The sequence below is a fragment of the Chiloscyllium plagiosum genome, unplaced genomic scaffold (genome assembly GCF_037043375.1).
Source record: "Chiloscyllium plagiosum isolate Xiang-an unplaced genomic scaffold, Cpla_swu_hap1 HiC_scaffold_1, whole genome shotgun sequence".
NCBI classification, from domain to species: Eukaryota; Metazoa; Chordata; class Chondrichthyes; order Orectolobiformes; family Hemiscylliidae; genus Chiloscyllium; species Chiloscyllium plagiosum.
Window position 1 is genome coordinate 139,133,405 of NW_028270139.1, and position 17,735 is coordinate 139,151,139.

At 41.6% G+C, this 17,735-nt stretch overlaps 1 protein-coding gene across 1 annotated transcript in view; it reads right to left on the reverse strand.

Moving 5' to 3' along the window:
* Nucleotides 1-1,738: 1,738 nt before the first annotated feature.
* maea (macrophage erythroblast attacher, E3 ubiquitin ligase) overlaps nt 1,739-17,735 on the reverse strand; it is a 146,984-nt gene continuing 130,987 nt past the window's right edge. The window contains exons 7-9 of the mRNA XM_087991136.1: nt 11,933-12,066; nt 4,627-4,822; nt 1,739-2,085 (exon numbers count right to left, since the gene is read on the reverse strand). Coding sequence (XP_087847262.1) covers nt 1,990-2,085; nt 4,627-4,822; nt 11,933-12,066 — 426 coding nt within the window. The 3' untranslated portion in view covers nt 1,739-1,989. The remainder of the gene's footprint in view (nt 2,086-4,626; nt 4,823-11,932; nt 12,067-17,735) is intronic.

Here is a 17,735-nt window from a genome sequence, read left to right on the forward strand (position 1 = left end):
GGATAGAGCTTGTAAGAAAGCCTATGGTGTATTAGCGTTCATTAGCAGAGGGATTGATTCAAGAGTCGTGAAGTGATGTTGCAGCTGTACAGGACCTTGGTTAGGCCACATTTGGAGTACTGTGTGCAGTTCGGGTCACCTCATTTTAGGAAAGATGTGGAAGCTTTGGAGAGGGTGCAGAGAAGATTTACCAGGATGTTGCCTGGAATGGAGAATAGGTCGTACGAGGATAGGTTGAGTGTGCTAGGCCTTTTCTCATTGGAACAGCGAAGGATGAGGGGTGACTTGATAGAGGTTTATAAGATGATCAGAGGAATAGATAGAGTAGACAGTCAGAAACTTTTTCCCTGGGTACAACAGTGTTACAAGGGGACATAAATTTAAGGTGAAGGGTGGAAGGTATAGGGGGGGATGTCAAGGGTAGGTTCTTTACCCAGAGAGTGGTGGGGGCATGGAATGCGCTGCCTGTGGGAGTGGCAGAGTCAGAATCATTGGCGACCTTTAAGCAGCAATTGGATAGGTACATGGATGGGTGCTTAAGCTAGGACAAATGTTCGGCACAACATCGTGGGCCGAAGGACCTGTTCTGTGCTGTATTGTTCTATGTTCTAGGTCACCATATTCTCACAGGCAACTCTAAGGCCAATAAAAATGCTGACCCCCACCACCAAGACCCAAGTCCCCTGAATAAATAATGTTTAAAAACAAAGTGGTTTCAGGATTTAATCATCTCAATCTTGAGTTCAATTATCCAAGAGACACTCCGATCTGGGACTGACACAAAAAGGATCTTGGGTTATACTATATCAAAACCCAACTTCTTCGTGCCCAGAATTTTAGAACTGCAGGAACTAGGATGAAGGGAATGTCCAACACAAAAACATGACAAGGAATGATATTATTATCGTTGGTCTACCACAAATTAATCTCAATTGGAGGCTTCAGTTCACTAACATTCTCTAGCCTGTCAATAACGTACAAAGGAAATGGAAGAAGCTCTTTCAAATAAGGAAATGAGACTATTTACTTGATGGCTCAAAGGATTCTCGGTCAATTCAGTTGGTCTTACACTCTTAAACTGGCGAAGGATTGAAAAAAAAACACCAGGCCACTGCTTTTTTGTTCAGTAACTAACAGAGAATAAATGCATAAATAGCTCTCCTCTCTCTAAGATCACACAAGTTTGGCCGTTCACAAGTATTTAAAGTTATATCTAAATACAAACCAACATCTTCAGAATGAAAGAATTGTGAAAAGAAATCTCAAGTAAACCTAGATGCGTGATGAAATAAAAAAACAATACCAAGTTTTAATTGATTCTTTTTAATTAACAGTTGCTTCCAATTTTTTTGAAGCTATAATTTTTGGTCTACAATCTAACAGTATCTGCATGCATAAATAGTGCTAAAATGTAAGGTTCCTGGAATTTCCAACCTCTAGTGCTTGGAACATTATCACAATTGCTCAAAATATGGCAGGTTTTGTTCTACAGCTGATCCGGTTAAACTGAAGTATATTAGTGCAAACTACTCTAAAACATTACGACCTGAAAACACCTTTAGTTGCAGTTGTGCAAGTTATGTAAATTTTGAAGGCTTGAAATAAGGCAGCCGAACAATTCAATATTGTACCCCCAAGCACAACACTAATGAGAGTTACTAAATTTAAACTTACGAATGAAGTACATTTGAAAACTGTCAAAAATCTTCAGATAATGTAAACCACTACAAAACCCACGTCAAAGCCTCATTTGTTTTATTTCACTTTCTCAGTACAAACTCTGGTCAAGTTCATCATAAGCTCCTTTTTGTCACCATATAATAGCAAGTGTATTTCTTGTTCCTTTTGGATCTTTGGTCGCAAGAGACACACATCCACCAATAAAAAGGTGCATTGCCACAGGTAATCAGCAGCCCTCAGTAGCCAAAAGGGTAAGCCTGACCAACATTATCCTGTGGTTCAGATTCTGGCTTTGCCCCTTCCACATTTTTACATAATGTACACTTTTTCAGCTTGGGAGAAGTTGTAGACCTCTTTGGTTCTTGGGCAGATGATTTTGTCATCTTGGCGAATGGAAAGTAGTGACTGAAAAGGAAGAAAGTAAATATCAGTAAATCTTCAGCAAACAGATTACTTAGAAGAAATCAGAGAGGAGAATTAATATCAGAGAGGATAATATCAGCTACAAATTCATTCTGGAAGAGATTTTCTAACCTTCTGCTGAATTATTCGAGTTATAAGTTATGCCATTCATGTATAGAAGCTAAAGGTTTGTTGTATTAAACATATCTTTATATCATGCTGAATAAGGTGGCTATGTTGTATAGCATAGTGCTTTTCTATAGTAGTGAACCAAGCTAATTTTTATTCTTACTGCCAACAATTATAGACTTCCTTTTGTTGCAGTTTGTAGGTTGCTGACATTATTTTCAGTAATTCAAATGGGTGAAACGAGCAGCGATGGACAGAACTTTAATTTCACAAGTTGTCCAACTCTGTCTCAGGACACTACTGCAGGAGTTCCTTAGGTCAGTGCTGTAAACTGAACATCTGCTGCTGCTGCATGAATTAACCTCCCTCCCTCAGACACACAGATGATTTAAGTTTACAGTGCCATCTGCAAGTCTTTGAAACTGAAGCTGTGCCCAACAGTGGCAAGACTTGGACAACGTTTTGGCTTAACCTGATAGATCACAACTAATATGTGAACTAGGCAAGTGGTCAGCAATGACCATCTCCAATAAAAGAAAATCAAACCATCTCTCCATGACATTCAATGGCATGATCATCACCAAATTTCACACAACAACTTCTAAGTTATTACACAAAAACATGATCCGTCAAGTTAGATTTCATTCTGTGGGGAGCCTGACTAATCCAGGAGGACCATCAGCTGGGATTATAATAAATGAAGGCTCTTAAATTCAATAATTTCAAATTGTGCATAAGAGGAATTTGTCTATTTTAAACAGTACACAGAGATTCTGAACTCAGTACAAGAGTGGTGAGGTAAAGTTAATTGCATGGATTCAATTTTGCCAATGGCTTTCAATGTTGCCGAGAGGTTCTGGGAACAGAAGATTTAAGAGAAGATTATTTGAAATCTTGGGCTAAGTAGTGAGTTAGAAGACAAATTGAAAGTAGAAATGAAAGCAGAATCTTTAACAGTGGTTAGCACTGCTGCCTCACAGCGCCAGAGACCCGGGTTCAATTCCCGCCTCAGGCGACTGACTGTGTGGAGTTTGCACGTTCTCCCAGTGTCTGCGTGGGTTTCCTCCGGGTGCTCCGGTTTCCTCCCACAGTCCAAAGATGTGCAGGTCAGGTGAATTGGCCATGCTAAATTGCCCGTAGTGTTAGGTAAGGGTAAATGTAGGGGTATGGGTGGGTTGCGCTTCGGCGGGTCGGTGTGGACTTGTTGGGCCGAAGGGCCTGTTTCCACACTGTAATGTAATCTAATTTTAAAAAAATAAAACCTGAAATGGAGATGTCACAGGTAGAATTAGTTAAGATACAATTAGAAATGGGAAAAAAAATCTTGAAGTTGAAAGAAAAATTAAAAATTTTAAATTGGAAAGCAGAGAGAAAAGGAAATCAAATGAAAAATAGAAATGAGAACGAAAGAGAATGCAAACAAAAGTGATGAAAGGGAAATAGAATTATGAAAGCTTGAACTTTTGAGAGAGAGAGAGAGAGAGAGAGAGAGAGAGAGAGAGAGAGAGAGAGAGAGAGAGAGAGAGAGGGGGAGAGAGAGAGAGAGAGAGGGAGAGAGAGAGAGAGAGAAAGAAAGCAGAAATAAAAAATAGAAATTGCTGATGAAACTCAGTGGGTCTGGTAGCATATGTGGGAGAAAAGCTGAGTAAATGTTGAGTCTGGTGACTTCATCAGAACGAAACAGCAGATTCTGAACATTAACTCTGTTTTCTTCTCACAGATGCTGCCAAACCCACTGAGTATCACCAGCAATTTCACTTTTTGTTTCAAATCTCAGCATCCACAGTTCTTTGTTTTATTTTAGAGAAATCAGACAATTTGCCCAGAGGAAAGCTTAAATAAAAGGAACAAACAGAGGACTATTCTGATTCTAGTGAGGGAGTTGGTTTAAAGATTTATGTTTAGTACCTAAATTAACTGAGGATGGAGTTGAAAAATACTTACCCTCATTTTAAAAATTTGGGCAGATCAAGTGACCAAAATATTTTTGAATCTTAATTTTAGAGAGTGCTTTGACAGGTACAACCATGACTGCAAGTTTGTCAGAAGAGCAGTCTGCATATTATGAACCTGATAAAAAGCAATACTCAATGAACAACAGCTCGGCCCTGAATTTATCCCATTACAAATTAGGTAAGAACAAAACCAGACATTTGCAGAATTTAAGAGAAAAGGAAATGGTGTGCAATTAATGGCTTTAATCACTGAAATGAGTGTAAGAATTTTGAGAAAATATGGGAAATTATGATCGTAAAAGAATACAGAAATAGCATTACTGAAAACCTAAAAATTTAGATTGTGTCGCGCAAAGTATCACACAATATTAAGCCAGATTTAATTCAGGGATCAATCTGACTAATCAAGTTAACTATCAGCAGCTGACCAACACCAATTGAAGAAAATGTAGATACCTACATTGTATCCATACACATAGCCATTAGGTAGCATCATGGGTGGATTATTTTCATTCATAACTTCGCCAGAGATCTTGCAGACCAGTCGAGAATTGGCACAATGTGCCATAGGCAGAGGTTGTGCAAGTTTGTTCAGAGATTTGCTACAGACAGGGCAGTCTGGGTTTTTAGAGGAGCCATCTTCTTTATAACACTGTCTGTGAAGCATTCTGTTCAGGTATATAACATGGTGGAAACCTGGATTGGCTATACATTTCCGCATATGTTGCTGTCCTTCCCTTCCATTTACATCTCCCATACTCCCCTCCATTCACCCAACTTAACCTCATTTATCCAGTTGTCACAAATTAGTTTCCAGTCCAGAGGCAGCACAGCTGAAGGTGTACTAATCAACCACAATAGGTAACTACATTCCAAGTCAGGGTCAAACCACTGGCTAGTCCCCACAGGCAGGAAGAGAATGGGTGCAAACCAGGCAGAGTAAGAGGATAGACACGCAGTGCAGTAGTCACCTATGGCTTCTTCCCAGCAAAACAGATACACCACTTTGGATAATGTTGAGTGGACTGGTCTCTTGGGGAAAGCAGCAACAGCCAAATTTGTAATTGACTTGCTGCATAGGAGAGGAGTAAAAGTGTGGGAACGTAATCATTATAGGGGAGTCAATTGTAAGGGGAATAGACAAGCATTTCCGTGGCCACCACAAATGAAACTCCACGATGATATGTTGCCTCCCCAGTGCTAAGATCAAGGTTTCTGAAGGGGGGAGGGTGAACAGTCAGTGATCGTTGTACAGATTTATACAAACAATAGAGGTTTCATTTTAAAAAAAAGGAAGAGGTTCAAAAAACAGAATTGAGAGAGAGTTAGGAAGTTGAAAAGTAGAACCTGAAAAAGATAGTGATCTCAGGATTGCTATCAGTGCCACATGCTAGTCAGAGTTGTAAAAGCAGGATATATCAAATGAACATGGGGCCGAAGAGGAGCAGGATTTCAGATTCCTGGGGCATTGGGCCTGGTTCTGTGGAAGATGGAACCAATACAAACTGGGCGGGTTATGCTGATGTCTAAAGGGATGTACTTGCTACACTGACTGGGGAGGAAGTGAGGACTGCAGATACTGGAGATTTTCTTCCTGGCGATCATGGAGGCGGTTGTCTGGGCGGCGATCGCGGAGGCTGCATGGTCGGTGGGGACGGAAGTGATGAGATGGTTCGCGGCGGCGGTTGCTGCAGCGGCCGTGTGGTTAATGGTGCCCGAGCGCTTCCAGAGGCCGATGGAAGATTCTGGCTATGATAGATCAGAGGACGTTACTGGAATAGATAAGGATGGAAAGACAACAGAAAACATTCAAAGACTGCGTGGGTGAACTGCAACAACAGTTCATTCTTGTCTGGCACAAAGTAAAATAGGAAAGATGGCCAAACCAAGGTTTACAAGGGAAATTAGAGATAGTATTAGATTCAAGAAAGAGGCAAGCAAATTGGCCAGAAAGAACAACAGACCTGAGGAGTGGGAGCAGTTTCAAATTCAAAGGAAGGCAAAAGGATGATTAAGAAAGAGAAAATAGAATACAAGAGTAAGCATGCAGGGGAACAAAAGAACTGACTGTAAAAGATTCTGAAGGCATTTGAAGAGAAAAAGATTGGCAAAGTCAAATTTATGCCCCTGATTGGGGAGGCTTTAAACTAAAATGGCAGGGGAATGGGAACCTTTGCAAGAAGTCAGAGGAAGGGGAATCAAGAACAAAAGCAAAAGTTAGAAAGGGGAATAGTAGAAGTGATTGTCAGAGAAATCAAGGACCAGGATCACAATGAAAAATAATGGTAATGGAACAAGTAATGCGAGAAAGACAAGTCTCAAGGCTTTTGCCTTAATCTATGGATCATGCAATGAGGAGTGAATAACTGGCAATTCAGTTGCGTGAGGCCTCTTGAGGACAAGTGACCATAATTCGTCAAGGTGTAGTGGACAACAAAGAAGGTTACCTCAGAGTACATTGAGATCTTGGTCAGATCGGCCAATGGACTGAGTGGTGGCAGATGCAGTTTAATTTGGATAATTAAATGCAGGAGGTGCTGCGTTTTGGAAAGGCAAGGTTTTATACAGTTAATAAGACCATAAGACATAAGAGTGGCACTAAAGCCTTTCGGCCCATCTAGTCCACTCGCCATTCAATCATGGCTGATGGGCATTTCAATGCCACTTACCCACATTCTCCTCATAGCCCTTAAATTCTTGATCTCACAAGGAATTACCAATCTCTGCCTTGAAGACATTTAAAGTCCTGGCCTCCACTGTGCTCTGTGGCAATGAATTCCATAGGCCCACCACTCTGGCTGAAGAAATGTCTCCTCATTTCTGTTCTAAATTGACCCCCTCTAATTCTAAGGCTGTGCCCATGGGTCCTAGTGTTTCCGCCTAATGGAAACAAATTCCCAGCGTCCACCCTTTCTAAGCCACGCATTATCTTGTATGTTTCTATTAGATCTCCCCTCATCCTTATAAACTCTAATGAATACAATTACAGGAACCTCAGCTGTTCATTGTATGTTAGACTTACCATTCCACGGATCATCCATGTAATCTCCGCTGGACACACTCCAGCGTCAGTATGTTCTTCCTGAGGTGTGGGGCCCAAAGTTGGACACAGTCTCCAAATGAGGCCTAACTAGAGCTTTATAAAGCCTCAGTAGCACATCGCTACTTTTATATTCCAACCCTCTTGAGATAAATGACAACATTACATTTGCTTTCATAACCACTGACTCAGCCTGCAAGTCAACCTTGAGAGAATCCTGGGCTAGCACTCCCAGGTCCCTTTGTACTTTGGATTTAGGAATTTTCTCACCGTTTAGAAAATAGCCCATACCTGTATTCTTTTTTCCAAAGTGCTAGACCTCGCATTTGCTCACGTTGAATTTTAGCAGCCATTTCCTGGACCAGTCTCCTAAACTGTCTAAATTTTTCTGCAGCCTCCTCACCTCCTCAGAACAACCTGCCTAGTGGCAAGCTCCTGGGGAGCATTGCTGAACAAAGAGACCTTGAAGTGCGCATTCAGAGTTCCTTGAAAGTGGAGTTGCAGGTAGATAGTATGGTGAAGGCAGGGTTTAGTATGCTTTCCTTTATTGGACAGCACATTGAGTGTAGGAGTTGGGAGGTCATGTTGTAGCTGTATAGGACATTGGTTAGGCCATTGTTAGAATAGTGCGCGCAATTCTGGTCTTCCTCCTATAGGGAGGATGTTGTAAAACTTGAAAGAGTTCAGAAAAGATTTACAAGGATGTTGCCAGGATTGGAAGGTTTGAGCTATAGGGAGTGGCTGAATCGGCTGGGTCTGTTTTCTCTGCAGCGTCAGAGGCTGAGGGGTGACCATACAGAGGTTTATGAAATCATGAGTGGCATGGATAGGATAAATAGACAAGGTCTTTTCCCTGGGGTGGAGGAGTCCAGCACTAGAGGACATAGGTTTAGGGTGAGGGGGAAAAGATTTGAGAGACCTTACGGGTAATGTTTTCACGCAGAGGGTCCTGTGTGTATGGAAGGAGCTGCCAGAAGAAAGTGGTGAAGGCTAGTACAATTACAACATTTAAAAGGCATATGGATGGGCATATGAATAGGAAGTGCTTGGAGGGATATGGGCCAAATGCTGGCAAATGGGACTAGATTAATCTAGGATATCTGGTCAGCATGAACAAGTTAGACCGAAGGGTCTGTTTTCCATACTCAACATCACTATGACTCTTGAATATAGTTGATTTGGAGACAAGGGTCCTGAATCTAAACAGACAAATCTACAATGGTATTACTATAAGGTGGCTATGATAGATCAGAGGACATTACTGGAATAGATAAGGATGGAAAGACAACAGAAAACTGCGTGAGTGAACTGCAACAACAGTTCATTCCTGTCTGGCACAAAGTAAAATAGGAAATGTGGCCAAATCAAGGTTTACAAGGGAAATTAGAGATAGTATTAGATTCAAGAAAGAGGCATGTAAATTGGCCAGAAAAAACAACAGACCTGAGGAGTGGGAGCAGTTTCAAATTCAAAGGAAGATAAAAGGATTGATTAAGAAAGAGAAAACAGAGTACAAGAGTAAGCATGCAGGGGAACAAAAGAACTGACTGTAAAAGATTCTATAGGTATTTGAAGAGAAAAAGATTGGCGAAGTCAAATTTATGCTCCTCACAATCAGAAGCAGGGGAATTTACAATGTGGAACAAAGAAATGGCTTAACAACTAAATACATACTTTGTTCTAGGTTCACAAAGAGGGATAAAAACAACATATCGGAAACATTGGGAAACAGGATTGAGTACGAGGGAGGAGCTGAAGGAAATCAGTATTAGTAAGGAAGTGGTGTTAGGGAAAGTGCTCAGCTTGAAGACCAATACATGTCCAAGGTCTGATAATCTACATCTAAGAGTACTTCAGAAAAGAGGCCCTAGAAACGTTGGATGCATTGGTGGTAATCTTCCAAGATTCTATAGACACTGGAAAGGAGTTTACGTAGCCCCTCTGTTTAATAGAGAGACAGAGAGAAAACTTGCAATTATAGACTAATTTGCCTGACATTGATAATGGGGGAAAAAATGGTAGAAACCATTACAAAAGATTTAATAGCCGAGCACTTGGAAAACAGGGGCAGGTTCGGACAGAATCAGCTTTGATTTACAAAAGGAATTCTTCGAGGATGTATCTTGTGGGGTTGATGAGGGGAAGCCAAGGGATGGAATTTATTTGGCCTTTCAGATGGTTTTTGACGAAGTTCCACGTAAGAGATTAATATGTAAAATAAATACACGTGGGCTTGTGGTGGATAGAAAACGAGTTAGCAGACAGGAAAACAAAGACAGTAGGAGAGTATAGACAGGGTAAAAACAGGGTAAAAACAACGACTGCAGATGCTGGAAACCAGATTCTGGATTAGTGGTGCTGGCAAAGCACAGCAGTTCGAGGAGCAGTAAAATCGACATTTCAACAGGTCTTTTTCTAATGTGCAGACTGCAACCATTGGGCTATTATATATTTCATAATATAAACTAATTACTTAGATAGAGGGATCTAAATATAATATCTCAAAATTTGCAGATGATACAAAGCTAGGTGGAAAGTTGAGCTGTGAGAAACATGCAGAGATGGATACGCTGAATGAGTTGGCAAAATGGATGGTAGATACAATATGTGGAAAATAGTGAGATTATTCACTTTGGGAGCAAAAACAGGAAGGAGGAATATTATCTGAATGACTGCAAACTGAGAGGGGGAATGTGCAACAAGACCGGAGTATCCTCAAACACCAGTTGCTGAAGGTAAGCATGCAAGTGCAGCAGGCAGTCAAGAAGGTAAATGGTATGTTTGCCTTCATAGTGAAAGGATGTGGGTACAGGAGCAAGACGACCATACCTGGAATATTATGTGCAGTTTTGGTCTCCTTATTTGAGGAAGGATGTTCTTGTTATCGAGGAAGTGCATCAAAGGTTTACCATTTGAGGAGAGGTTGAGTCACTTAATCATTGAAGTCCTCAAAAGAATGAGGAAAAATCTCATAGAAACCAATAAAATTCTAATGAGACTAGACATGGGAGATGCAGAAAACATGTTCCTAGTGACAAAGGAGTCTAGTGCCACGGGTCATTGTCTAAGGATATGGGGGAAAACATTCTGGACTGAAGTGAGGAGAAATTTCTTCACCGAGAGATTTTTAAGCTTGTGGGATTCATGACCACGTAAAGCAGTTGAGACCAAAACACTGTACGATTTGAAGGAGGAGTTGGATACAGCACTTCAGGTTAAAGGGATCAAAGGATATTGGGGTAAAACAGGAACAGGCTATTTTTAACCATATCATGCCTTAGGTTTCACTACAATATTCTGATATATGACTTTGATGCCCATGGCTCCTGCTTCCTCTTACACTGCTCCATTAATTAATTGTTGGAGTCTGCCTGCTGGCCTGTGAATTTAATAATTATTTGTAATTAACAGGCTCTCTGAAACCCATTTTCATCTATCAATGTTAAACATATTTGGCTAATTTGTAGCTGGCCCCAAAAGTATCAGTAACAGTTTTAAAGTTTCATGGTAGAACACCTTGTGGTAAGCTTGGATGCACAATGGATGTTTAAGAGATGCAAGTAAGCCAGCCACCTCTGTTTAATTAGGAAGATAAATATTACAGCTTTATTGATGAAAGTAATGGAATAAAGTATTATTTCTATATCATTAACTGACATAAGTCATGACACAATTGCAAGTAAAAGGTATGTGGGCATGGTCGCCTTGAAGTTTATAAAATCATAAGGGGCATATATAAGGGGAATAGCCAGGATAAGGGAATCTAAAACTACAGGATATAGGTTTAAGGTGAGAGGGAAAGTTTAAAAGGGACCAGAGGGACAACTTTTTCACGCAAAGGGTGGAGAGTGTATGGAACAAGCAGCCAGCGCTTGTAGAGGCTGTACAATTACAATATTTAAAAGGCATCTACATAGGTACAGCAATTGGAAGAGTTTGAGGGAAATGGGCTAAGTGCTAGCAAATGGGACTAGATCAGTTGAGGATACACGCCTGGCATGGACGAGTTGGACTAAGGATCTGTTTCTGTGCTTTATAACTCTAGTGCTGGACAGACCAAATACTTAGAACTGCACGTATCTGAGTCTGCAATTCAAATTTTAATGGGTAAGTGATGAATTAAACAGGTCTGGTCATAACCACTACTCTTATTTTCCCAATATATTGGTAAGGATTCTACTAGTCATTTAAACTTCCTCTGAACTTATATTTTTCTTCACTTGTCCTTTTCTACGTAGTTCTTTCTGCCTGGCACTTATTGTCATTTTATCTCTTCTCTTCAACTCCCTCACTTGCCCTACTTCTAAAATTGTTTAAAAACTGTTATACCTCTGAAGTTCTTTCAATCTAATGAAAAGATCAGAGATATTATCTGCTGCCTGACCTGCTGAGACTTTCAGCATTTTCTGTTTAACAAAAGCCAGTGATTTTCTAGTTAGAAAAAGTTGCCAAACTCTTCTAAAAATCCAAGCGGTTATTGTTTGAGGAAATGTGTGATTGGGACTGCCATTAATTCAATATTCCTACCAATCTTCAAATTTTAATCACCATCCTATGAGACTACATACAACCAAAGGTATTACGAGCTGGTCGCTTAAAGGCAAGCTAAAATGTGTAAAGTCTGATATTGTCAAAAGCAACTAAACCTTTTTGTAACTAAACATTTTGAGACAGATATCGATACCAATATATGACTGGATCATTGCTTCAGCTTGTGAAAGGATACGGTGTTTTTATAGCTGACAGCCCTGCTTGAAGTGTTATAGTGAAGACAGAACTATTTCCAAGTTGGTGAAGTCTGTAGTTATCATATCTGAACTGCTGAATAAGCATCTTCCATCGGGCTGGGTCCAAGAGATCCTGCAATGGAAACAGAAGGAGCTGACTACAATATTAACATAAAATCTACTCCCAAGTAAAGATCAGATGGACTCACAAAGTGGAAGTAACAACTTTGATGTGCATAAATCTGCAATGCAAAAGATTCACGATAGATCAGATACAAAAAAAGAGTGTCCAGCAATCAACAAGGTCAAAGGGAAACAAAGTGGGAAATGTTGAAATATGATCAAATAATTTTACATGTTGCTGAACAAAGAGACCTTGGAGTGCAGGCTCATAGCTCCTTGAAAGTGGAATCACAGGTAGATAGGATAGTGAAGAAGGCATTTGGTATGCTTTCCTTTATCGGTCAGAGTATTGAGTACAGGAGTTGGGAGGTCATGTTGCGGCTGTACAGGACATTGGTTAGGCCACTTTTGGAATATTGCGTGCAATTCTGGTCTCCTTCCTATCGGAAAGATGTTGTGAAACTTGAAAGGGTTCAGAAAAGATTTACAAGGATGTTGCCAGGGTTGGAGGATTTGAGCTATAGGGAGAGGCTGAACAGGCTGGGGCTGTTTTCCCTGGAGTGTCGGAGGCTGAGGGGTGACCTTATAGAGGTTTACAAAATTATGAGGGGCATGGATAGGATAAATAGACAAAGTCTTTCACCTGGGGTCGGGGAGTCCAGAACTAGAGGGCATAAGTTTAGGGTGAGAGGGGAAAGATATAAAAGAGACCTAAGGGGCAACTTTTTCACGCAGAGGGTGGTACGTGTATGGAATGAGCTGCCAGAGGATGTGGTGGAGGCTGGTACAATTGCAACATTTAAGAGGCATTTGGGTAGGTATATGAATAGGAAGGGTTTGGAAGGATATGGGCCGGGTGCTGGCAGGTGGGACTAGATTGGATTGGGATATCTGGTCGGCATGGACGGGTTGGACCGAAAGGTCTGTTTCCATGCTGTACATCTCTATGACTATGACAGCTGGATAAGTGGTGAAGGGTTGACTCCCATAATCTGATTAAATGAGTCAGAGAGATAATTACAAAAAATTAAAAATAAGATGCTGCTGGAGACAAACTAAATGACTGGAATAATACGATAGGCATAAGATTTGCATGGCAAGGGTGTAATAAGTAATCCAAAACTGCACAGAATAATTAGAGAGATCATAACTTATCAAGGTGATGGTGTCAAAACAGGACAGTAAACGAGATTTACAGACACAGAAGAGTATGGTGGGGTCACATGTAGCGCAACATGAACCCAAGATCACGGTTGAGGCCGTCTTTATGGGTATGGAACTTGGCTATCAGTTGCTGCTCAGCAATTCTGCATTATGTATCTTGAAGGCTACTTGGAGGACACTTACCCAAAGATTGGAGGCTGAATGTCCTCAACTGCTGAAGTGTTCCCTGACTGGGAGGGAACAATCCTGTCTGGCAATTGTTGCATGGTGTTCATTCATCTATTGCCACAGAATCTGCATAGTCTAGCCAAAATATCATGCCTTGAGGCATCCTTGCCTGCAGCATATGAGATAGACAACATTGGCCAAGTCACATGAATATCTGCCGTGTACGTGGTGGGTGGTGTTCCCAGACGTGATAGTAGTCTCCATGTTGATGATCTGACATGTCTTACAGAGGTTGCCATGCCAAGGTTGTGTAGTGTTGCGGTTGACGCTCTCCTGAAGGCTAGGTAGTTTGCTGCTAATGGTGATCTCTTAACGGTTTGGCGGTTACTTGAAGGTGAGAAGTGAAGGCAGATGGATGAACCTGGTGAGACGTTTGTTGTCATCGATAACATGTTGAAGGCTGCGAAGAACATGGCATAGTTTCTCCGCTCTGGGAGAAGAAGAGTACTCTATCGCTCATATCCTGTGTCTGTTTTTTGAGGTGGTTATTGCAGCCTTTTGCTATGGCATGTTGGAAGTGGCGATCGATGAATTGAGCATCGTCCTTACTTATGAGGCTGCCTTCAAAATCTTTCAGTGTCGTCGTGTTCTGTACCCATGAAGACGGCCTCAATTGTGATCTTGGTGCATGTTGTGCTACATGTGACCCCACCACACTCTTCTGTATCTATAAAATTTTGCTTACTATCCTGTTTTGACACCATCACCTTGATAAATTGTTAAGATCTCTCTACCTATACAGTTTTGGATTACTTATTACTCTGGTTAGACCCTCAGCATGTGATTCCTAGACTTATGTTATTCCAGTCATTGAGTTTGTCTCCAGCACCACCTTATTGTTAATTTTTTTGTAATTACCTCTGTCTCATTTATACGGATAATGGGTCATCCCTTCACCATTTATCCAGCTGTTACTTGACCCACACTGCCTGCCACACTTGGTCACCTAGAGACCAATTTTCGACCTGTTGAAACTCCACTTTGCATGATCTTTTCAGCTCTCTGTCCACTGAGCTCTCCACCTATAAATCCCATGGCTGGGTGCTTCTCTCTCACTTGACCTGTTGAAGGGGCAACGCTCTGAAAGCCTGTGATTTCAAATAAACCTGTTGGACTATAACCTGGCGTCGTCCGACTTCTGATCCTGTACACATTTCCATCTAATCCCAATAACCTTCAATAACCGAACAAGAATTGCCCTCTGTGCAAGTGAAATTCAACATATTTTCATGCAATTTTATGAAGAATTGACATAACCACTTTAGAGAAAATATTTCATTCATCTGTCTAAAAAGGGTGGCAATTAATTTTAAAACCATGTTTTCTTGTAGACATAGGCCAAATTTACCAAATATCAGTTAAGTGTCACCTTCAAGTGTTTCATGGAGAGTTACACTCTGCCAACTCAAAAAAGTGAACTGATGTAATTTTGCACTGCTTATCTCACTATCTATGAGGCTCAATGGCACCATTCTTGTGCTGTTCTGCACTGAACAACATACGTACATGCCGCAGCTCACTACCTTTCTCCCACTTGTACCTTTCATGTCTTTCAATCCATCCACTTGTTTCCTTCCAAGATGGGTGTGCAGTATGCCCAACGTTTGTCTCATCACTCCATAAGGAAGAAAACACTGACCACTCATACAACAATGTCAACACCTCCATGGCTTTGCACTGCTCTCATTACCAGCACTCTGTATATACTCTCAACTTGCCCAAACATGTATCCCTATTTTACAACTCATTCTCTCTGGTCTCCTATGAGTATCAGCAACATCCAGCATGAAGTGATCAGCCCTCAAGAACATCAGTTCCTCTTCTACCCAAAGAAGAAAGAACTGATCCTTTAGAGGAAGCACTAGCAAGGTGGTCTCCTGCACCTTCCACTAGGCTCAGATACTGACACTTCAGTAGATACATTAGTTAAAATATGGAAATAGGAACCCTTTCTGGTGAGCACATCACTGGCACGAATGCTCCAGGCCACTAGCAGTTGGACCATGGCTAGATACCAGGCACCTGCTCAACTCCAGACAGTGGAGAACACCATGATGTCAACCATTGACTAAATTTAAAATTACAAGCAGACATACGATAGGACCAGCAAACTAGTTTCCGGAGATACTTAGGAAAGTGACTTGAACAATGGAAGAGTTTGCCAATGCTAGCTATACTGTGTAGCCTCCAGCATTTGAATATTGAGCTGCTTTGGCAGACAGAGTGGTGGTTGCCTTGGAGATCCAGGTCCAGCTCACACTGTCTGCTGGATATATGCACAGACTTGCACTCCACTGCTACAGCCTTTGGTGCCCAACAAGAAAGGCAAATAAGGTGAGGGATCATCGCCATAAATGAGGTGCCACTGTCCATCAAGAGACAGAACAGTGCAAGCAGGCACCCAACCAGAGGAGGAACTACATACGGGCACCCTCAAGATCTCCTCTCTGGACACTTCAAATGTGTGGATCCTCCACCTCCCAGTGACCCACAAGCATATAGCAGTTCAAGCTGAGGAGCGTGGACACTCAGTACACCTGGGCCCTCTAGCTCCAAAACAGCAAGGCCAAGAGGCTCCATTATAGGGCAGACTCCCAGTGTAAAATACCATTGCACCTCACTCAATTGCACAGCATTCCATGGAAAACAAGTGACTGAAGGGCTTCTGTATCTTTTCTATATCATGCTGGCTTCTATTGCATTAGGAGGCTGCCACTGGCCCTGGGCTTCCAGATGCACATCTTCCTCATCTGTTTCTGTGGACAATAAGTATAGTGGTGACAGATGAAATCAGCTTCTGTGCCTGGATTCACTGGGGATGATTTCACAGGAACATATCAAATTGGACCAAGAGTGGATCATTCAGCCCTTCAAGCCTGCTCCACCATTCAATGCGATTGTCACAGATCATCAAACTCAGTATCCTCTTCCCACTTTCTCCCCATTACCTTTGAACTCTAATCCCAAGAACTATAGCTAATTCAGTTGGACCGGTTGGCTGGTTTGCAAAACAGAATGACACCAAAAATGTGGATTCAACGATTCAACTCCTGCACTCCAGTTTACCATGGATGATTTTCCTTCTTAATCTCTCCAATCACCTGAGAGGCTGTGTCCCTCAGGTAAACCACCACCAGACATGGCTCTCATGAGGAAGAAGTCTTTCACCTGGTAAGACTATGGGACTTCACCTTGTATCTAACTCCTTCTTGAAAACATTGAACATTTGGGCCTCAGACACTTTCTGTGGTAGTGATTTCCACAAGCTCACCACTCTCTGGGTGAAGAAATTTCTCATCTCAGTCCTAAATGGTCTACCCCATATCCCTGGACTGTGACCGCTGGTTCTGGGCTCCCTACTCATCAGCAACATCCTTCCTGCGTTTACCGTCTAGTCCTGTTAAGAGGAGAAAGTGAGGTCTGCAGATGCTGGAGATCAGAGCTGTTGCTGGAAACGCGCAGCAGGTCAAGCAGCATCCAGGGAATAGGAGAAGGGCTTCCTGAAGAAGCCCTGAAGCAGGGCTTATGCCCGAAACGTCGATTCTCCTGTTCCCTGGATGCTGCCTGACCTGCTGCGCGTTTCCAGCAACACATTTTCAGCCCTAGTCCTGTTAAGAGTTTTATAAGTTTCATTGAGCCTACATGGGAAACATTAGACAGAAGCAGCTCTTCAGTAATGTCATTCTGCAGTTGCAGCATATAGAGATGACATTTCAGTAGCATCCTCCAAACAGTGGACATGGAGAACCTTGAAAAGAAGAACAGTGGAATGCCATAATATGAACCATGCACATCCTTTACCTGATTCAGATGTGCATTTCTCAAGCATTTTGGCACACATACAGCATGATATTGCCTGAATGGTAGGAATAATGAGGAACTTTTGCCATCATCCCCAATGCCTACATTACTAAGAAACTCAGAATTGCATAAAGGATGATAGTATGGAAATTTTTTCATCTAAGGTGAAAGTGCACAATACTTCACTGTCAAGTCTACAGAACTGAGGAAGATGAATGCAACTTTTGCAACAAAGGTCAATCTTTACATCATATCTTCACAGCTGCTAGTGGGAATAATTTGTTATGTTGAATTACATGATTTCTGGAAGCCAAATGTTTCATCAGCACAGTAGTTCAATGCATGAGGTCCTCATACAAAATAATGTGTATAACAGCTATCTTCAATGCTTACTATCAGAGTGTCTGTTGAATGCTATTATTTGCCCTGTAAAGGGCATTTTTGCTGTGCTCTCCCTGTCAACTCCATTAGAGCTTTGATCTTCCA